This window comes from Pteropus medius, unplaced genomic scaffold (assembly GCF_902729225.1).
Source record: "Pteropus medius unplaced genomic scaffold, Ma_sr-lr_union100, whole genome shotgun sequence".
Classification (NCBI taxonomy): Eukaryota; Metazoa; Chordata; class Mammalia; order Chiroptera; family Pteropodidae; genus Pteropus; species Pteropus medius.
In genome coordinates, this window is record NW_024340849.1 from 8,785,139 (window position 1) to 8,807,298 (window position 22,160).

The following is a 22,160-nucleotide window of genomic DNA, read 5'->3' on the forward strand; positions in this document are numbered from 1 at the left end:
TCCCCGCGCCCCCGCCCATCCGGCTCCCGCGACGCCGCCCGGCTCGGGTGACGCGCCGCCCGCCCCCTCGCTGCTGGCAAATCGCAGCGCAGCGGCGTCAGCAGGCCGCGGGGTCACTCCCGCCCGGGCCACCCGGGCCGCCCCGGGACCCAGGGCGGGTCGCCGCGCTCCCGCGCTCGGGTCTCGCGGCCCTGGCTGGGCGGAGACGCCCCGGAGCCCCCAGACATCGCGGCGTGGGGACCACCGCGTCCCCAGCCCCGCGGCCGCCCCGCGGGGCCGCCTCCCGCCACCGCCCCCTGGTGCGCTCCTGCCTGCCGCCTCCCTCCCTCGCCCCGTCCCTTCCCTCCCTCCCTCCCACCGCGGGTCCAGGCAGGGGGCGTCCACCCTGGGAACCCGGCCACGCGGGCGCCTCGCAGCCCCGGTACCTGGGCGAGTCCTGCCGCGGCGGCGCCGGCTGCTGGTCCACGCGCGGGGCGCTCCACGTCCGCGTCGATCCCCGCGAAGCCTCCGGAGGAGGATGACTCAGCCCCGCCTGCGCATCTGACTCCGCATCCCGGGGCCGGACCCGGGAGGAGCCCGAGCCTCCTCGCACGCACCGTCCTGCCCCCGCCTGAGCGCGCCCGGCGTGGCGGGGCGGCTGGCGGGTCCTCCGGGCGTGGTTGTGCAAGGCTCCACCCAGCGAGGGATGGGTTCGTTTTCCCCTGACTTAGTCCACACGGAATTCGTATCTAGTGCATGTATGCAAGAGCAGTTTCAAAATTGAGACTTGACGTTGAAAATGACCCAGAAGCAAAAAAAAAAAAAAAAAAAAACAGAGGTTACAAAGGTTCCTAAAGCTATTTGTCTCCAGACTGGTTTGGTAGGACACCCGTCAAAACATTTTTTGAGCTCGCATCTCCAGTATCTGTGTGAATTTATGTGTGCTAATATGCTAAATACTAAAATGTGATGAACACTATAAAACAAATAAAAATTAAAAATATTAAAAATATTTTGAGAAATACATTCTGTGCTTGCAAAAAATACTTTTAAAATTTAATACGAACAATGTAATCGAATATCTGTTTGTTTTTATCTTAGTTTAAGACTTTGAAATAGTTAATTTGCAGACCTGGTTTCAAGTTCAGTTTATTTCTAAACTGGCAGTAATGGCTATTATGAGGAAAGGCTTCTCAGGAAATAGATTGATTTAAAAGAGATAAAGGCATTTGGTTGTACGTACTAACCTTGACACTTTATTATTCAATCCACATACTAATTATGCAAAGATTTTTAGTTGAAATCTCGCTAGTAAAAATCCGTTTTCCTCTTGAAAACTGGTTGTTTCTGCAAGCCAATTTTTTAAATGTATTTTTAATATTTTTGACAGTTCAAATATTTTCTTTTTGAAAAATTTTTATGAAGTTTCAAAAATTATGTTTCCAAGTTTAAGTGCCCACATATGAGTTTTAATATCTTTTTTAGTAATAAAATCATCTAATGATAGGAGAATAAATAGATGTTCTCAAAATGATCCTAGTCTTTCAAACAGTAGTTGATTTCTCATTCATAGATAAATTGCACCTTTTCATACAAAGCAACCTAATGCCCCAAGGCTAAGTAAAATTCAGACTTCTTTGAAGGTTCGGCTGAGACCGGAACGTGCAGTCTGCCAGTGGCAAAGAAATTTGCCAAAGGGTCAAAGCTTGTTCATGGAAGCTGCTGTTGCGGAAGGGTGTGGCCTCGCTGGAACTGGCGGATGCAAAGTGCCCGGTAGGAATACAAACACGAGGGATTTCTTTCATTGCTACTTAAAGTGAGATGTTAGGGACAGAGGCAAAATGTTTCATAAAGACATGATATAATGTCATTTGTATTATAATTCTATCTTTAAAGCTAAAGCACAGAATCATTTTTTTATCCTATAATACTGAACCAAGATTTGATACAGAAAACACATTTTCTTATACTAATTTATACACTGTTTAGGTCAGATCCACTCATTTATTTTATTAAACGAATGTCAAAAAAGCAACCTAGAGTGATACAATCGATCTCTCAAATTAGAGAAATAGGTGAGACTATCAACAGCAGTTTTGTATGAAGATTTCAAAAATAAATTAGAAAAACAGACAATTTTATGGAGAACCAGCATCACTAAGGATATCTTATAACTAACAATACATATGTCAATAAATTAGAAATCTGTTTTACTTCATAATATTTTTTAAGGCAAAGATGTTACTATGACTAAAGTTTTACACATAATTATTTTTAATAAAACCTTTATTTTGGAATACTTTTAGATTCACAAAAAAAAAAAAGTTGCAAAAATAATAATACAGGGACTTCTGCATGCTACTAATAGTTTCCCCAAATGCTAACATCTAACATTACCATGATACATTTGCTAAAACTAAGAAGCTAGCATCGGTACATTGCTACTAACTAAACTCCATATTTCATGTGGATTTTCCTAGTTTTTCTGTTAATATCAACGTAAGTATTTTTAAATAGATAGCGGAAGTGGAGAGTTAATGTTACCGTGGCAACTTGTGAACTATCAAAATGACATTCTTAAGAAAAGTCTTGTTTATCAATACATGGCCTTTATAAAGATTTTTCTTCACTAAATGACACATGTGAAATATAAGGAACAATGACGATACAGTGACCAGACAGCTCAAGAATAGTAAAGCATGCAGCTGAATAACATAGTATTTCTGAAATGTAAATAAAAGTCACATTAAGACAAAACGTTGAGGTAAAAATAAAATTTGCCATTCTCTCTAGCTATATAGATGTGACAGTGTCACTAGAATGCGTTATTTCGAGATTTATTTGCTAATATTCAAATGTGAAAAATATCCAGACTCGTTTGTATAATTAAAAGCAAACTTGTTTTTAATTGTAATTGTTTTTCCATCTTATGATGCATTGTTCACACCATAATAAGACGGTCTCGTCTGATGAAAGAGGCAGGTTTAGGGGGAGCAGAATCTCCCGTAAAAGAGAATGGTGTTGGTTTTATTATGCCTGATGAAGAAGAGGAAAGGGTGGTCTGCATTCACTTCAATGGTGGGGAGTCTAATTCGAAAACCCACCTCACTCCCGGTGCCGGCTGCGGCCTCTGTACCTTGTTCATTTATTTCTACAAAGGACTTGTGGAAAACATTGGACAGAAATAGGTTTCTTTCCATAGACATTCCTGAGAAATCAGCTTTGCTCTGGTTAAAGGCATCAGTCATCCCCATGCGGCTCAGGGCTGACTTGAGATCATAAGTCTCCTCCAGCTTGAACTTGGGAAGATGCAGCTGCACATCGTACAACTCCATCATGTCCGCACTGGTCCACTCACGCAGCTTCTCATAGGTGACAGCCTTTTCCAGCTGCAGGTGTGGAACGAAGAAAGAAAGGGTCAGTAATTCCAAAGTAGAGTAAGAAATATTGGTTGAGTGAGTCCTCTGGCTATTACACAAACGAATTACGATCACTCACGTTACTCAGGGTAACAACACACGCGCATTTGGAAATTCTCTATATAATGCGATCCTTCACACTGTTCACCTACAGAATCTTTGTTCTGCAGATTAATAGTTGCCAGGATATCAAATAATTAGACCTTGATTCAAAATGGAAATACTTTTATGATACTATGCAAGGCATCAACTATACACTCATAAGTACATCAAAATAAATACAATTTACATGTAATCTATATGAAAGCATATGCTATAGGACAAGTTGTATGTCAGGGCATTAGTTTTATTAACATGAGAGACTGTTCTTTAAAAACAATATCTGAGATAAAATGTTTATACTGTATAATCAAACAATATGAATTTAGTAACCGTAAACTATGCAAAAAATAAAGGAAAGAAGAGAGAGAGAGAAAGGAAGGAAGGAAGGAAGGAAGGAAGGAAGGAAGGAAGGAAGGAAGGAAGGAAGGAAGGAAGGAAGGAAGGAAGGAAGGAAGGAAGGAAGGAAGGAAAGAAGGAAGGAAGGAAAGAGAGAAGAAAGAAAGAAAAAGAAGAGAGAGAGGGAGAGAGGAAGGGAAAGAAAGGAAAAAAAAAAGAAAATCCCCAAATCTTAAGAGTAATAACTTTTTTTATAGTGATTTTGAGGGTGCTTTTTCTCCTCTTTATTTTTTAAATTTGTTAATAAATACGTGTATATATATATATATATATACATAGGCATATGTATATATGAGAACAATACAGCATTTGAGTTTTTTAATAACATGTTTGTTTCCAAGCACATGCTTTTGTTACTTTGAGAATTTTCTATACCCAAGTATCTATGTCAATGACATATTTGCAAATGATGTACATTAATAACGTGATAATATCTTCTTCTCAGGAACCTGAACTCCTAAAAAGAAAGGCTTATCTTGTAAGGGTGTGACTCCAATGGTTTAAAGTCCACACTTGGTCTTATTGTAAACAACCTGTATAGTTACACAAATTTTATGATATAATTTGGAAATCTTTTCTACACACTAGTAGGGCCATGGAAAATTATAATTAAAAAAAGTCTGGCACACATGAAAAATTAGACACTGTGTGCAAAGAAAGACAGGCCACCTATTACGTGAGAAACCAAGGTTCAATTTAGACACGTCAATTACTCAGAAACGTCATCTGACCAAAGTTATGTCAGGTTTTATAGAACTTTGGCTGATAAACAACTTAAATAATTCTTAAAGACACTACTGATACAGACTATTTCTCCTGTAGACTTTTTACTTGATAAAAATGTTTTTTAAAATTTTGGTAGTCCGTTAAATGTTTTAAAATGTATATCTATGGCTAAATTAATGCAAGTAATTAAAAAATTAATCTCACATAAGGTAGGTCCCACAGGAGGGAGAACAAAGACCTAGACTAAATGAAAGGTTGCTATGAACGACCTACGTTGCTTTGTGACTGCTAAATATCGCTATTTGTATGGCTCTCCCATGCTACAGGTGTCTATAGATGACTTAACCTACCTGAGGAATAGTAATAGTTTTGTAAAGCCGAAATGGTATTGCAAAGGTGAAGTCCCTAGGGCTCAAGGTATATTGGTTGCCTCCTCCACAGGAATTAAAGATCGAGGAGGCCCTGTTACACGGGGTAAACCTGGGATCATCTTCCCATCAGACAGATGATGGTTTTACCTGATCCAGCCCATCAATCTCCTCTGGCAGCAGTATGAGCAGGCTGAGGTCACGGCTTTCATAGTAGAGTTGAAGGCCGATGACTTGTGGCCTTTCTATGTGAAAAACATGAAGCTTTTTTTTCATCGACATCATTTGTACTGGTTTGCTTGTATTCTATGGAAAAGAAGTAGCAAAGTCATTGAGGGGAGGTTCTGTCAAGTCTTTAATTATCATAATTGGTCCCCACGAGTCTGGGACACTGGCAAACATGATGATTCTCTGCTAAATGCTAAATAAAGTTATTGAGACCTAGATTTCTGGAAACGTGTGCTACTGGATAACGTCGTTAACAAGTGACATGGGAGTTTCTTTCTCTAACAGAATTGTGGCAACTTCTATAAATCATAGTCAGCTGGCTTGTACCAAACACTCAAGAGAGTACATAATCTTATGCAAACTATGCATATGTCAATGATTCAGAAACTGAATAAGGTGTGTTTCACATGCAAACATTTGAGAAAGCATTTTAGTATCGTAAAAAACTGAAATTGACTATGAGAAAGAAGAGACAAGTAATAGATTAGGAGAAAAAAAATTGCAAAACACAAATCTAATAAAATTGATAAAGAGCTCTTAAAAACTCAGTGATTGTAAAACAAACAACCCAATTTGAAAAAGAGGCAAAAGAGGTAAACAGACACCTTTCCAAAGGAAGAGAGAGAGAGAGAACCGAGATTATGCTTTGAGACTCTAGAAACGCCCTCCCAGTCATCTCAGTTCTCTTAGTTACACAAGCTAATGCTAATCATAATTCCCATTTTACCGGAGCTAGTTTGGAATGCTCTACTACTACTTGCAACTGAAACTTCCTGGTGACTAATACTAAGCCAGGTGACCATCCAGCTCCTTTCTAGTTAGCCTATTGGATTATATGCTCAGCCGCTTCCCCATCTGCATCCCACCGCTTGTCTGAGGATGCCTACTGCCTGCATCCACAGGTCCTCCCAGCACTGTTTGTGTGAGATGACCCACCCCAGGACTAGCAACTTGTTTAACAAACGTTGGCCAATCAATTCCTTTCCGAGGAACCTGGAATGAGATCTATCAGACTGTAGGATGGAGGAGCTGTGGGGTGGCGATATCTCGCCATTGTGGACTGGGAAGCAGAGGAAGCCAGACTTCGGCCTGAGAGAAGAACGATGGGAGAAATGGAGTTAAAAAGACAGAAGGAATCCGGACAACATTCCGATCCACGTTTCCGCGCAAATCCCAAGGCCCAGCGCTTTCCAGCCCTTGGACTCTGAGATAATGTCTGTCGCCTTGCATGAGCCTCCTGTGTTTGCTGTCATTGGTTCTTATCACAAAAACAACTGTATTGTCTCCTAACAAGGAGACAATAAGCTGTTTTTTTTTTTTTTGAGAACGTGGTATAGGTTTAGGAGAATGAGAACAGAACTGAGGGAAAGGGGAACGGGGGAGGTAGATGGGATAAAAGGGGTCAAATACGTGGTGACAGGAGGAAATCTAACGTTGGGTGGTGAACACGATGCAACATATATATGACAAACTGTTGAACTCTGCCCTTGAAACTTATTTGATTTTATGAATGTCAACCCAAATCGTTCTGAATTAAAAAAAATTTTTTTTTTAAAGAACAGAATTAGTCGTTGGAGAGTTTGGGGTTATGGTTCAGGTAGACTTCTAGCTTAGGCGTCCCTCCACCCGCTTAGCGCACTGTGTTTCTCATCTGAGAAATCAATATAATAACTACCCTACCCACTCTACCTTAGCCGTAGCAAGGACTGAGTGATAAAACATGTAAATAGTCTACTTTCAGAGAAAAACAATGAAAGGAGAACTTCTAAGCAAGAAAGAGCGGGGCCTTTAGTGCAGCTTGTCCAGTCATAGTTTAGAGAGACAACATATCCAGAAAGAGTGAATTTAAAATAGAATCCTCTTTACAATGCCATGTAAAAACTATACTGATTAGGAAAAGGTTCCTACCTTGTTTATTCTGAAAGGCTTTTCCGTAGTGTCTTGGACTAGGAATTGTTGTTCCCAGGTTCCTTTAAAGTAAAGCGCGTTCACCAGAACCATTCTGGTTGCAGAATCCACAGCATCATCAGGGAGGAGATTCAAGATTTTACCTACGTGAGCAAAAGGACAGGTTTCAATGATCTAGTTACATCCCGATGATATGCCACATTTATAGAAATTTTGATTATGATATATCGTTAAATGATAACTTCTTATATCCACCGATGAACCAAACCAGGAAGTTAGCATCGATAGAACTCTATTTACAGATCTTACTCAGATTTCACCAGTTGTTCCAATAGTACTTTCTCTAGACCAGAAATCAATCCAAGATCTCGAGTTGAGCTGCATTTAGTTGTCATTTCCTCTTAGTCCTCTTTAATCCGGGACAGTTCCTCTTTTATTTTTTGCCTTTTATGACCTGACACTTCTGAAAACGTTTTGTAGAGTGTCCCCCAATTCTCAGTTCAGATTTGTCTGATGTTTCCTCTAGATAATATTTAGGTGATGCATCTTTGCGAGAATACTATTGCTGTGGATGGAATTGCATCCTCCAAAAATGGTACCTTAAGTGCTAACACCTAAAGCGAGGTGAACGCTCAGTAAACCTGCTCCTGTGAGCTTTCCCAGCACATCCTTCTGCCGCTGCAGGTTCACAGGGAGCACCTTGCGAGCACCTTTGCAGCTTTGCTTAAAAGTTCTAAAGGCAGCACTTCTAGAGATTCCAGCAGATCCGGGGTGTGGCTTGGGCACGTGTACTCAAAGCGAAACAATACCCTCCCCCGCTCCCAATGAAACAAACTTCTTGGTTTTAGAAATTAATTTAAATTTGGTTTTAAATGCTGATGTGAAAACTTTCCTGAAACATTTTTGCATTTGTTTCTCTGTCTTAGTAAATTACTGGCAGTATGTTAAACCTAATCTAAAATGTATGTGATGATTCAGCTTGGGGAGGCCTTCTGTATGATTTTTTAAATCTTTTTCTTGCACAGAAATTTTATTGTTTTAAAGCTCTGTCATTTTTAATTAATTACTCTCTCATTTGATCAAGTTGTAGATGCAAAGCATGAACCTATATCAGGGACTGAGGTTTGCACAGGTGGATCTCAAGTCGGTTGAAATCCAGTTGATTTGAGATTTATTGCACTGTCTTCTGGGTTCACGTGTTTTCAAGGAATCTAATCTCGAATCCACAGCCTTGTTAGGACATTTAAATTACAATTTACAAAGAATGTGCAAAATGTACTTAAATTCAACTTCAAAGCAACACACAGCAAAATTTGACTCTAAATGTTTTACTATCCTCTTGAGAGCTGAAGTGCCACCTTCTGGCTGGCTGTCTCATTGCACAGCGTCCTTGGTGGGTTTATGTAATGGGAAGGACATTTTTCTCTGCAGAGAGTCAGGGTAAGTCCTTCTGGGCACATGTTAGTGTGTCATTAGAGTACCCAATGTCCCAAGCATGTGATAGATTTTGAGATTACAAACATGTAGACAATAACCTTCTCCAATCCCCCACTTTCAAGGATTTTATAGACTATAAAGACAAATCAGAAAAAAAATAATAGCAACATATAACTGATATTGTCATTGAGAATACGACTCTGAAGGCCGTGCCTGCAGTCCCTGTGGCTACCTAGAAGAAGGGCTGTTTGAGAACTTCAGGAAAGGAGCTTCCTTCAAGAAGCTCAGACAGAACCTAGTCCCGCCAAAGAGTTTCTAGCATTTTCCTTAAGGACGAAGGGAACTCTGCCTTGACAAAGTCAAAGTTCCTGAATAGCCAATTAATCCTCATTTCATACGATGTTGAATAGCCCCCAAATAACAGATATTTGTGTCCAATAACAAAAGGAAATACGAAAAGATTACAGCTTTCTCCCTCACTTCTAAAATATAGAGTCGGCAGGGCCGGCTGGAGGAATGAAGTCATGAGATGTGGGAGGCAGGGGCTTCATAAAAGGTTCTGGCCATGCCCAGGGTGAGTGTGTTTTGGGGACCCCCCTCATTTGACGAATGGTATGACGACAGGGGACTGGTCAAAGTGTGCCACTCCTGTGTTTTGACCATACACTGACCATTATCTGAAGTTTACTCTTTCCTCCATAACTTAAAATATTTGTCCAGTTCTCTTAAAACAGAGCTTCTTCTGTGCTGGACATATGAGGCTACTTAAATTGAAATTAATCAAAATGAGCTAAAGTTAAAAATTCAGTTCCTCGGTCTTATTAGCCCCTTTTCAAATCATCGATAGTCACATGTGGATACATGTGACGATGTAAAATTTGGTAGTGCAGATTTATGGCACATTTGTCATCAGAGGACAACTTCCTGGATAGCTCTGTAATCTAGACAGCTGGCTCTTGTCATGCCCCTTCAATGTGTCGGTCTACACTGGGGAAGCATGGCAAAGACCAGGCTTATGCAGCATCAGACAAATGGCTCTCCTCTCAGCTTTGCCGGGCGTAAAAATGGCAGATGCTACTCCCAGCCTTCCTACCTGTAAGGCTCCCGTCTGTCTTCCAGACAATGTAATAGACACTGGACTAAGAATTTGAGGGCAAAGATTTAGTTCCAGCCCTGTTCTTACTCCTACTTCCGCTGCATTTAATTCGCACATCCCTCTAGAATCACAGTTGGTCCTTGTATAACCCAAAACAGGGCAGGTACTCAGGAAATGGCCACCTGATCTCTAATTCTAAAAAAAACGGACTGCGAGTGAATGCGAGTCAGGAACAAGTTAAGCAGAATGGTTGCTCTTGCTTCCCCATGGCTTTGAGTCACTAGCTCAGGGAACAAGGAACCGAGAACCGAGGGCTGCCAGCTTCCTCCGTTCATTCCAGTGGGCGTCAGTGCTCTGAACCACCACCCTGAGTGGGCCCGTTATGGGATCCGAAGCTGACACTCGACAAGCGGAGCTGTCGCACGTGGGGTCCTTGCGTCTAGCAGGGGAGGCGGATGAAACGAAGTTAATTTTAATAATGCTGTGGAAAGCGCCAAGGGGAAGGTTCCCACAGAGTGACGTGGGAGCAAAGAGGGTGGCTTTTACGTGCCGGGGGACCAGAGGCTCCCTCGAGGACATTGTATCCTGAGCAGTCATCGGGCAGGGCAGGGAAAAGAGTTTGAGATACAGGAATTGGCATGAGCAAAGACACGGGGTCATGAAGGAACGCAGGGTGTTCTGGGGACTCCGTGCCACTTAGAAATCCTGAAGTATAAATTTTGAGTCAGGAAGTGACAAGAGTTGAAATGGAGGCACGGGCAGGGCTGCACGATCACGCCGAGCCTTATGTGTCACTTTAGGAAACTTGAATTCTTCCTGTAGGTCACAGGGCATCATGGTGGGTTTTAAATACAGGAGGGACGTGGTCTAGCTGGTTTAATTTATATTTTTGGTGGACCATTCTGGAGGTAGGATGGAGTTTGGCTTTGAGAACACAGAGGCAGATAATTGTATTAATGCAGATAAATGATGACAAAGACTGAAAGCAGAGGAAGAAGAGATTGGAAAGGCAAGACGAACTCAAAAACATACGGGCTTTATATCCTATTTCTGAAGCTTTCAACTGTCTGAGCTCAGATAATTTCATGTCTCTAAAGCTCTATGGTAATCCTACTATTTCTTTTTAAAAATAGAACTCTCAAATTTCAGGTGATCATGTGGCCATCCAGCTAAAACTACATTTTACAGCAAGTTTGGGTAACCGACTCTCCCAGTTTGCCCAGGGGTGAGAGACTTTTGGGCGGTAACGCCAGGAAAGTCTCAGGCAAACCAGGACGTGTTGCTCATCCTAGCATCAAGGGTGCCGTGCAACTAAGTTTGGGATATGTGGAAATGATGTGTGCGACTTTCAGGACATCCCCTTAGAAGCAAAGGGGTCTTCTTTCCCCTTCTCATGCTGACTATAAAACTGACCGTTGCAAGAATCATTTTCGACTTAGGTATGAAAGCCACGTCTTGAGGATGGCAGGGAGGACCCACCAGCCTGGGTCTCAGGACGGCCTTGTAAAGAGAATGCTTATCTACCTGTTGACTACTGCGTGACAGAAAGATAAACTTCTATCTTATCATAAAGCCACTATATTTTGGATCTCTTTGTTATAGCAGTTTAGCCCATACTCTAACATAAGAACTTATTTTGAAAGTTGCCTAAGATCATATAGAACATTTATATTACATTTTTGCTGTTAATCAGTAGCTATTTTTCTTTAAAACCACAAACGCAATAGTATTTCAGATTTCCTTTTTGCATTTTTCTGCTTTCCCCCTGGACTCCTCTCTGAAATTAATGAGTTACAATTTTCTCGTCTACTTGGTAAAGTGGGTGTCTCGACTTACATGTATTCGATTAGACTGACTGAAAAAGTTGTGAATCTAAAAAGTATGAGCACGAATAGAAGAAGTGGTCGGAATATGTAGAATGTGTCCACAGTTCTTTTTAAGAAACACATATACTTACACATAACACAAATTCAGAATAATAAAACCGCGCTTGGAGAAAGCACCTTGGTGAAGGCTTACCCTCAGTCTGGCTTTCGACCCAAGCGTTGATCTCCTTTCTGATCTGGTCAGAAGCTTCCAGAAAGTTAACAGACTGCGGCTCTACACCAAAGTAGGTGTTCATGTCTTCTAAATATTTCTGAAAGAGTCAAGTAAAATCTCCTTTAGCAGAGTTTGTCCAAAACTGAGAAATCAAGTCTATTTAGATTATCAGAATAACTAGGTAGAGGTACAATGGTGCACATGCGCGCGCACGCGCGCGTGCGCACACACACACACACACATCGCTCCCTTCTCAGATCTTTCCCCATTCCTTGTGTTGGTCAAAACTAAATACCCGCCTCTTTAAACTTCGCTGGGTGCTGATAAGCATGAGAAGGGAGGCCTGTCCCCCGCAGCCCTGGTAGCGCTGCTTGAAATCAAGAGAGAGCTTTATTGTTTCTGTTGCTGCCCCTTTACCCGATCTGATTTTTTTGCCCTTTGCCCACTGGGCCTCGGAGTCCTCCTGCTGCTTTCTGAGATGGGCCAAAGGATGTGACGGACAAACGTGAGAGAAGCACGTGCTTGTCCTGGCTCAGGATGGACCACTCTGGGGAGCCCGTGAGTCTGAACTGAGGTGACGTCATGGTCTGTACGACGGGGGTTCCCGCCATCGGAAAAGGGGAGAAGCTGATGTTATTCCAGGCCAAGAGTCTTTCCAAAGTCTCTAACGTCGTGATGTGAAATGACTTGTCGGATCCCGAGGTCAGCTTCGCTCTTGAGCCCCCAGCCCCCAGCCACACTCACGACCAGAGCCACCCTCTGCCCCTTCAGAGTCACCCTGCTTCGCTGCTCTACGTCTTTTGATCCATTTTCCATGAAATAAATGTTGCTGCGGGGACTATATAAACTGCACTTTTACATTATTATTTTGGATAAAGATCTGATCACTAGATTTAGTTTGAGACTCAATTATGGGTTGTCTTTACAACTAGACGCTTATGGTTTGTCTCAATGATTGTCTACCAGAAATGCTGACCACATTAAGATTGTCCCTATGGTCCCTACAAAAAGGTACAAAGAGTTTATTGATTCGTCTCACATAACTCTTTCTATCTCATTCACTTTAAGTAACAGGTTTGCACTTACTTTGAGAAATGGATATGTTTTCTCCCCATATATCCCATTGGCTGTTTTAAGTACATAGGCGTTACTGGGTTTGTTGATTTCTGAGATAAGTGTCTGGAAATCGGAGCGTATTTCTTCAACCTTCCCCAAGTTGGAGTCCTTCAAAAGAAAAGGGATTAGTCAAATAAAAATGTCGAACAAGAGCTACGTACATATACGAACAACCTATAACAAAGGAAACGATTTGGTGTATTGTGAACAAAAGCTGAAATCAGTTCTAAGGTGGATAAGAAATTGTTTTTCTGTAACGTTATCGGTGCGAAAAAAATTAGAAGTTACTGAGGGCATTGTTTTCTTCTCATTTAGTTTGCAAAAGCAGGGACAAGTTTGAAAGTGGAATAGTTCTGAGAGAGAAGAAAAGGAGGAGGGAGATAAGGAAAATACGACAGAATACGACCTCTCCAAACAGTGTAGACATCTCGTATTTTGAAAAACGTTTCTATAACTTTAATACATGTTGCTAAGAAAATTTACCTGTTAAAGTTTGCTTAAATTAGCCATTAACATACGTGTGCTAAACGGGGGTTCTCTTTAACTATTAAATAGATATTAAAATATAAAATATACCGTTTTCCTTTTCTTTTCGCTTTCGGGATAAGATTTGATGTCTTGGTCTCTGTTAAATTGAAGCACCTGTAATTTTATAAAAAAAAGCAATACGTGAACGCACTTTGCAGAGAGGTGATCATATGGAATACACATCAATAACTACAAGTCAGTCATGCCAATGCTACAGAACTTATAATTAATGAACCAATGGGGGCTCTAATTTGATTTAAATGATGTATTAGCTGAACTAATGCAGTAAGTCAAAAGCAGCTTTTAAATAAATGTTTAGAAGTCTAATTTAAGTTGTGCTTTGTTTTAATACTTTTTATAGGACGTTTAGGATGACATTGGGGTATCCTTAGAGGTAAAATTCTCCTGTTTTCCATGCTTCATTTTTTTCTGCGATTTCTTCAAAAAGAAGGCGAGGTGTTCAATTGAGATCATCATTTAGCAATTTAAGCAAAAGCCACCATTGCCCCAAGTAACTGGAAAATACAGGGGTTCTCATTGTTTTTTATCAGGGTTAGTGATTCCGTTCTCATTGTCTGCCACTTGACAGATGTGGGCATTGTTTTTTTCTCCTGAGTTGTACAACAGTTAAAAAAAAAACAAGGCGATAATTTCGTCTCCCACATCCTGGGCCCAGCTCGCAAAGAGGAATAAAGTCTTTCGCCAAAGCTTTGTGCTGACTCACAGTGACAAAACAGGGACCATCTTCCATAGAAAAAAAGGGGTGCATAGGCAACTCCTCAGTCTCGATTGCAAATGGAAGGTGTTAATGTTTAAATAAATATTAAATAAAACAAGGGCAAGCAACACCCAGCAACATATTTATTTACGTGAAATGGACCAGAATTGGAATCCGTCTAAGATTTAGTTTATCACATTAACGGTTAAGTCTTTAGTAATTAATTAATTATTAACCAGTTGCGAACCAAGATTTCGTTGTTGTTGTTTTAATCCACACAATATCTTGTGAACTACAAGACTAAGGGTGATACCCTAGGCCCAAACCGACAGAATATTGTCTCGCTGAAAATTACTGGCTATGCCCATTTCCATACTTGACACAGAAGACACTGTCATTTGGCATTTCAACTGTCGTATGATTTAGGTTTGAGTTTACTCTCTTCTGTTTTTACTTTTATTTAAAACACAGATACATTTATTTACATGTTTATACCTACATATATATACATATATGTGTGACTATTTTATAACACGCTTTGCTATCTATGGCTACACACACTCACGCACACACACTATGCTTCGAAGATGCTTACAGCAAATCAATAATGGTTTATACGATAATATCATTTTGCTATTTTAATGCCCCTAATGGTCCCATTAGATTCATTTAGACAACCAGGGACTGAACAAAGAAACAACCAAATAAAGCATGAGAAACAATTCATTTGACTTTTCTGTTTGTCTTCAAGATAATTTTTCTGAGATTGGAAAGAAGCTGACTAATCTTACTATTTAATATTTGAACCATTACTTCTTGAAATATTTTAATAATCAAAATAAAATTGTTTTGGGTGTTGGACCTAACTTGATAGCCTCATCATCTCTCCATTTGATTTGGCTGGAGAACACAGTTCTTAAATCGTTTTTCTTATAACAGTTTTCAGCTTGATTCCCTTTCCCGGACTTCTTCTTATGGTCTAGAAAAAAATTAAGGTATACCTCTTATTTTGAATATGGTTGTAAAATGTGAGGTCTTTGGATTTCAGGAGTAAAATGAAGATAAAAGGTATAGAAAGCATTCCATTTTAAGGCAGCAGATGATGGCGCTTCCCCACTCACCTGGGCTATTTGGGCAGCAGTGGTACCTCTGGTCCCCAGATACATCATGGACAAACAGGTTGAGATGCCCCAGGGAGAAAAGAAAATATTTTTACCCTCAGCAGTTTCAGCTAGCTTTTTGCTAAATTCCAGGGCAAATTGGTTGATTGATTTTGTTAGAGAATCCATTGGGAAAACCTAAGGAAAAAAAGAACAGATAGACAACATGTTAATAATCTTTTTCATTTGTTTCACTTTTGTAAAAGAATTTGTTAGCTTACACATTACTTTTTAAATCATCCTTCAGTGAAATGACATATTACCTTATTTGATTTATATATATATATATATATATATATATGTCCATCCATATGTGTATATATATGTACAATAAGAATATATTATATATAATATAAGACCTGAATGGACTTTAGGAAAATCCTAATGTAACATCATTCTTTTACGTTGAAGTCCAGAGAGTTTAAGAGAATTGCCTCAAATTTTAGTGCTAATACATGTCAGAGAACAATTGGATTCTGGTCAGTTGACAGCAAATCGTCGAGAATGCAACGATATAAATGGCCGTGGAGCCAGGTCACCTCCCTCTCAGTACCAACTTGACACTATAAATGAGACATAGTTACACATGTTTTTGACTTCGTATTTTTCTCACTTACCTTTTATACATATTTTTATATTTTTTAACCTTATTTATTGCTTTCTACCTCTATATGTGATATGCCTGACTTCCAGAATGCCTTTATCCTCCTTTATTTCATTAAAATTGAACTCTGCCAAGATTCTCTTTTCCTCTAAAAGCTTTTCCTGACCTTTTGCACAGGAGAGTGTCTGCCACGGCAGTCTCTTAACGTAGTTTCTGCCACTCGCTCAACGTTTATCAAACTGATAGTTCTGTTTTTCACATGTTTGTGTCCTTCCAACTTCGGGGTAAGTTCCCCCAGGACAGAAGTTTCTTACGCTGTTTTATATATCCAACAGCACCTAGCTCAGCACTTTGCACAAAGTGGATACTTATAAATATCTGTCTACTACTTGTTTGCAAAGTTCATTGTTTGGGGGTCTAGCCACGATTTTTTATTTATTTAAACTTGAAATCATGTGCAGTTTACTGGGAAATGCTTACAGAGAAATCAACACTCTTTTGCCTTAATTCTCACTCAAGACCCCCTGAAATTGGTTTTATGGACTCAGGTTTTCTTGTTTGTTTGGGGGGGTTTTTTTGTTTTGTTTTGTTTGTTTGTTTTTGATATTATATTTTGATATTATATAAATGTCACCTCTAATTACCCTGACATTTTAAATTTAAGTCTTTTAAGACTGGTCTCCATTAAAAAAAAAGTTTTATCTAATGTCATTTTATGGCCAAATAATTTCTCAAACTGGTTACATGACTGAAAATAAATGAAATTCCTGGGCCTAGAACCTTTTAGTAGTGCCCATGTTGCCTAGAACGGGGTCTCTCCAATGACATTCCCTGGGCCTCTGGGAAAACTCGGATGAGGACTGAGAAGGACCAGTTCCCTCTTGGCAGCTGAATCAAGGGAGAAGTGTGTGTCGACGGTTAGATTTCGTCCCGACTGCGACTAACGATGACACCGTTGCCATCCCTCCTGGCCACAGGCTTGCACTTAACAAAACAGCTTCCAGACTCTAAATCATGCTCTTTTCCAGAAGGTGATGTTCATCCTGGGCTGACGTTATTTGATTAAAGAAAAAAAAAAAAAGTGTAGTTTTGTAGTAACTTATAAAATGTTCGAAACTTGCCTATGAGTATTTTTTCTTGACAGAACCGATGCCATCTTGGAAATAACCTTCCTATTTCCTTACAAATAATGCTTCGTTTACCGCCTATATGTCAAATTTTATCTTTTGAGAACTCGTGAATTACATTCATACGGAAAATGCTTTGCTTCATGGCAAAGCCATACTCACCACGAAGGGAGGAGAGGAGAAAGTACTATCTTAGGCTCTGAGATTTTTATCTTTCTACCTATGACTTATGGCTATTCCAGAATTTAGTTACTTGTAACAAATTCCCGAAAACTATAATTCTCTCTAATGAAGGAGGCAATTTCTTGTGAAAAGTTAATATCCAGTTACCTTCAGTTTCATAAATTCTCTCATTAATATCATCCGTAGTATATCAGTTGTAACCCTGTTATATTAGCCCAGAAATAAGAAGGAAAAAAATCTGCCTTTCTTTTTTTTTTTTCAGAGAAATTTACAGAAGCACTAACCCAGCCATCAGTAAAATTTAACCCAACGCTGGAAAGTGTTTTCCAAAGGGTGCAGAATTTGGGCATGAGATTTTATAGGAAATAACCTATCCACACAAGGTTGAATAATGATCTTTTCAGAGAAGACTATAAACATCTAAATCAGAAGCCTACGGTGCCATTTTCAAGATGTATTGCTCTTTTGCAGTTTTTGGGAGCTCGGTTTACACAAATATATGTAAAACATGTAAAATCGTGATCTGTAAAAGGCTTAGGGGAGAAGCTAGAAGACTATGAAAGTAAGGAAAGGGTTGTGTCATTCATCAAAATGTCTCAGGGACAGACACACACACTCCGCCATGTCAGAGCTGGAAAGTACCTTGGAATCCCTCTAATCTGATTGCCTCGTTTTATCTGCTAAGAAACTAAGGCCCAGAGAGGTGGAAGATGCTGACTAACATGTACCGCTGGCTGGTAGCAGAGTTATCAGTTCCATCACATTCTCTGGATTCTGAATACAACTGCTTTTATCGTTGTACCTCGTTGTCTTTAAGATTTTAACGGTAAAAGGACAGATTGGGTTATGAAAGAAGTTGGACGGGAGGGAGAAACGAGAAATGATGCTGAGAAGGAGGAGGACGTGAGAAGGATTCTCATCTCCTTTTCCACAAGAGGATGCCCAAAGTCCCTCGACTTCCTGATGATCCTGATGACGTCACCTACTTCATGGCGTGGTACCTATCAGGACATGACATCTCCCCCTCAGCCCTTCTATATTCACCTAACATCATTTTCCGAAGGAAGTGATAGTTTCCGAAGACGAGCACCTAGTGTAAGGTTGCAGGTTAGGGGCTGAGATTATTCCATGAAAGGAAAGGAAGCTAATGGCTCCCGGGAGGGCAGCCAGGGCAGGATGCTGGGTGGGGAAAGGGGATAGAGAGCCAACGACACTGACAGACACAGAGGTAACAAGTCCAGAAATGTGACTGAGGAAAACTCCATTCATAGTTTCACGATTCCTGGTAAAACGATTTCTCTAACTTCTTTTGAAACAAATGCTCTCTCCCATTTAGCCCTCTTTCTAGTACACGTTTTGAACCAGCTCGCGGTTAAATATCTGACTTACACAGAATTCTTGGGGGGTGAAGTTTTACCTACTATTTCTGGGGTTTTTTTGGGGGGGTTGACTATTCGATATTTAGCTGGACAGTTCGACAAAGAAGGAAAACATAGATAAACATTTTAAAATAAAGAGGTACTTACAATACCTTGTTTTCTTCCACTCGAGCAGAATTAGCAATTCGCTCCTAGCATAAGAAATTGTGGCTGAGTTAAGTAACTTCTAACTGTAGAAACTAAAAAAAGATTTCTGGCACCTCCCTCTTCCTAGCCCTGCCCTTTGATTCACTTCCACAAGCCCATACAGTCTTCCTTTCAGGTTTATCTTGGGCAGAAGCTCGAATACAAAAGCCAACAAGATAATTAAGGTTTTGCCTGAATTCTTTAATTAGCCATGTTTTCCTCATCTGTCCACATGTAGAGACCTGACTTCTGAAATATTGTAACTCACAGTTTCCTTGCTTAATCTCTTCTTTAGTCTGCCAACCGGTAGCAATTCGAGTGCTTTTCTTAAAAAAAAATTAAAAAATACACACCAAAAAAAATAGAAAGCTTCAAAGTAGTGGAATAATAATGGGTATTGAAATGGAAAATGTTATTGGTAAAGCGTTTACTGTTAAATGTTAAATTTGCCCTTCACATTTGGGGGAGGTTTATGGAGAACTCCAAGTGTAATTAAAATGAATATGCAGCCCACTCCCCCACTCCAGGGACCAGGGGCTTGGGTCGATGTTTTAGACCCAGTTACTGAGTCAAATGTTGGCTCATCGTCTTCCGGGTCTCTCTTGTTTCTCCCTATAGAATTTCCCTGACTCTTCCATATTTATTCGAAAGGAAAAACAATAGACTACAGTTTCATCTTCTATCCTAGCACATGTGTGCACGGAGGAGTGGAAAACAGAGTGACGAGAGGAGTGGGAATGGAGGAACGATCTAGAAGGGACGAAGGGGAAGCGGGAGGCTCTTCATTTATAACATGCTTCACGCGGTTTTATTTTTCTCTTCTTAGGACTCACATATTTTCTGGCAAACTGGCTCAGAGTTAACTATTTGAATGTTGGTGTGGAACCTAGAGCAAAATGTCCCTCTGGATTTCACTAGCGAGGGTGACTTGTGGCAGGAAATTCTGTGCAGCCTGCCTGGTATATGCTAAGCAGATACTATTATCCACGGATGCCCAAAGGACCATATGGTGGCTCTAGATAGAGGGACTGTTCATCTCCACGGACAGCAGCTCATCAGAGAGTGACTCAGGCTGCATCATCGCACAGCATGAAGACACTCCAGTTATTTGTCTTGCATTAAATGCAACAGTGAAGATTATGCTGAACCAGTGGAGAAAATTCTTTAAAGAAATTTCTTTAAAGTCACAGACTGTTTTATTCATTTTTCCCAAAATCTTCTCACAGACTGTTTAATTCATTTTCCCCAAAATTTTCTCAAGATTCCTTTCCCACTTACCTATTAATTAAAATCCTTTCAAAAGGATATACTACCTATATCTTGGATAGCACTGTGATCTAGACAGTAGGATCAATCACAGCTGTGCCTTATTTTGATGCCTGTTTGGGGTGTGGAAGAGAAAGAGGTAATAGTGACCTAAGTTAACAATATAATATTATTAGCATAATTTTGTTTGCTTGTTGTTATTTATGGCCTGCCTTCTGTATCTTTAGCACTATGTATAGATATTACTAGTGGAGACTGAGTGATAGAAACTAAATAAATGGAGAAGAGAGATGGGGGGAAAGTTTTTTTTTTTCTTGATATTTGATGTTTATACCACATGAATGTATTAGGTCTGCAAAAAGAAAGAAAGAAAGAAAGAAAAGAAAGAAAGAAATTGAAACAGAGAGAATTCTAGGTGAATCAGTATTATTCTAATAGGAGTCCAGAAAAAGAAAGTGGGTAGTGTGAGGCAGAGACGATTGAGTGTGTAATGGCTGTCTTATTCAATCTGGATTGCTGTAGCAGAATACCACTGACTGGGGCTTAAACGACAGACACGTACTTCTCACAGTTCTGGAGCCTGGAAGTCTGAGATCAGGGACCTGTCAGAGTCAGGTTCTTGGTGAGGAACGTCTTCCTGGTTCACAGACGGCTGCCACCTCTCTGTGCTTGCACATGTTAGAGAGAGGACTCTCTGATCCCTTCATCTCCTTGTAAAGGCACTAATTACATTACACGAACTCCATCCTCATGACCTGATCTAACCCTAATTAGCTCCCAAATGCCCCACCTCCAAATACCATCACACTGGGAATAGGGTTTCAAGGTCTATGTGGTGGGAGGATGGGGGAGACACAGACTTTTAGTCCATAGCAATGGCTGAGAATTTCCCCAAACTGAAGCAAGAGCCAAGTTTCTAGACGGAAAAATTCTGCTGATGATGAGCAACATAAATTTTAAAAAACAAATTGAAAAAGTGCTCTTAATGCAATGAAATATCAAGAACACTATCAAGAACAAAAAAAAAATTATTAAACTACAAGGAGCAAGAATTATCTTGACTTTCACATCAGCAACTCTGGTGCCAGAAGATAATAAAATCATCCTTTTAAAGTGCTTCAAACCTTGAATTCTACACTCACACTCTATCTCAATAATGAGCGTGAGATACGAATTTCCTAAGACTCACAATTCAAAAAGCTACTACGTATTGCCTTGCCGAGTGAATTGCTGAAGTAAGTGGAAAAATGCAAGGAGCAAGGACACGTAATTTTCAAGAATGTCTGATTTAGAAAAAATAAACTACAATCCAAGCCTTAAAAAATTAGCTGAGGTCTATAGCCATGCTACCCTGAACAAGCCCAATCCTGTCTGATCTTGGAAGCTAAGCAAGATCAGGCCTGGTTAGTGCTTGGATGGGAGACCACCTAGGAAGAACAGGTGCTGTAGGTGTAAAAAAATAAAATAAAATAAAATAAAATAAAATAAAGGATTGTAAACTGACAAGGTCCTTACAATCTGTGAGGTCAACCAAGGGTTGCTTCACTTAAAAAAAAACAATTAACAATAATTTTCTGGGATTCTGTGTTTGACCAGTTGACAGTAAGTGAATAAAACCAGAGACAGTTTTATTACTTACAGAGATAATAAACATAATCACTAGTATTTTTTAAATACTGCGTATGCCGAGAATTCTTTTAACTGCTTGCTATGCATGAATTCATTTAACCATCACAGCAACCTTATGAGAAAAGTATTGTTTTCTCAAGTTTACACTGAAAGAAAAGAAGCACAAAGAAGCGCCAGCCCTCGCCCATGGTTAGATGACTCAGAGTGTTAGAACTGGGATTTAGATGCAGACAGTCAAGGTCCTGAGGCCACCTCTTTAGCCACCATGCTCCATGGGTCATCATAGGGAGTGTGGTGCCTGGGACATTTCCAGGACTCGGCCACACTTCTGAAACCAGACTCTCAAGCCAGTTCAGAACCCCCTCCCCATACACCAAACCACCTAAGTGCCTTTGTTCTCAGATCTTACATTATTTTCTGTTCTGCCTCTGCTTTACTCAAAAGCATCGAGTGCTATTGGAAGCACACATGCTTAAAAGAAGCCATCTTGTGTTTCTCCTGCTCTTGCATCCAATCGTCTCTACTCCTCTGAACTCTCAGCTCAATGACCTTGACCTTGATTCTA

General features: G+C 40.2%; 1 protein-coding gene and 1 pseudogene across 4 annotated transcripts; one reads left to right on the plus strand and one right to left on the minus strand.

The window, feature by feature from the left end:
• Nucleotides 1-2,312: 2,312 nt before the first annotated feature.
• Nucleotides 2,313-18,739, minus strand: LOC120584312 (serpin B10). 4 transcript variants are annotated; one of them, XM_039840022.1, is made up of 9 exons: nucleotides 18,662-18,695; nucleotides 18,178-18,225; nucleotides 15,183-15,358; nucleotides 13,392-13,457; nucleotides 12,786-12,923; nucleotides 11,679-11,796; nucleotides 7,127-7,269; nucleotides 5,141-5,296; nucleotides 2,964-3,368 (listed from the first exon to the last, which is right to left on the minus strand). In XM_039840022.1, exons 3-9 carry the CDS (start codon nucleotides 15,348-15,350, stop codon nucleotides 2,964-2,966), a joined length of 1,194 nt encoding a protein of 397 aa, XP_039695956.1. In that variant the 5' UTR covers nucleotides 15,351-15,358; nucleotides 18,178-18,225; nucleotides 18,662-18,695. The 4 variants fall into 4 exon arrangements, with proteins under 4 accessions (XP_039695957.1, XP_039695956.1, XP_039695955.1 ...); XM_039840023.1 differs by lacking the exon at nucleotides 18,178-18,225 and having other exon boundaries at nucleotides 2,313-3,368; nucleotides 15,183-15,359; nucleotides 18,667-18,716; XM_039840021.1 differs by lacking the exon at nucleotides 18,178-18,225 and having other exon boundaries at nucleotides 18,660-18,739.
• A 2,560-nt stretch (nucleotides 18,740-21,299) lies between these two features.
• On the plus strand, nucleotides 21,300-21,418 carry LOC120590668 (uncharacterized; annotated as a pseudogene).
• The last annotated feature ends 742 nt before the right edge of the window (nucleotides 21,419-22,160 follow it).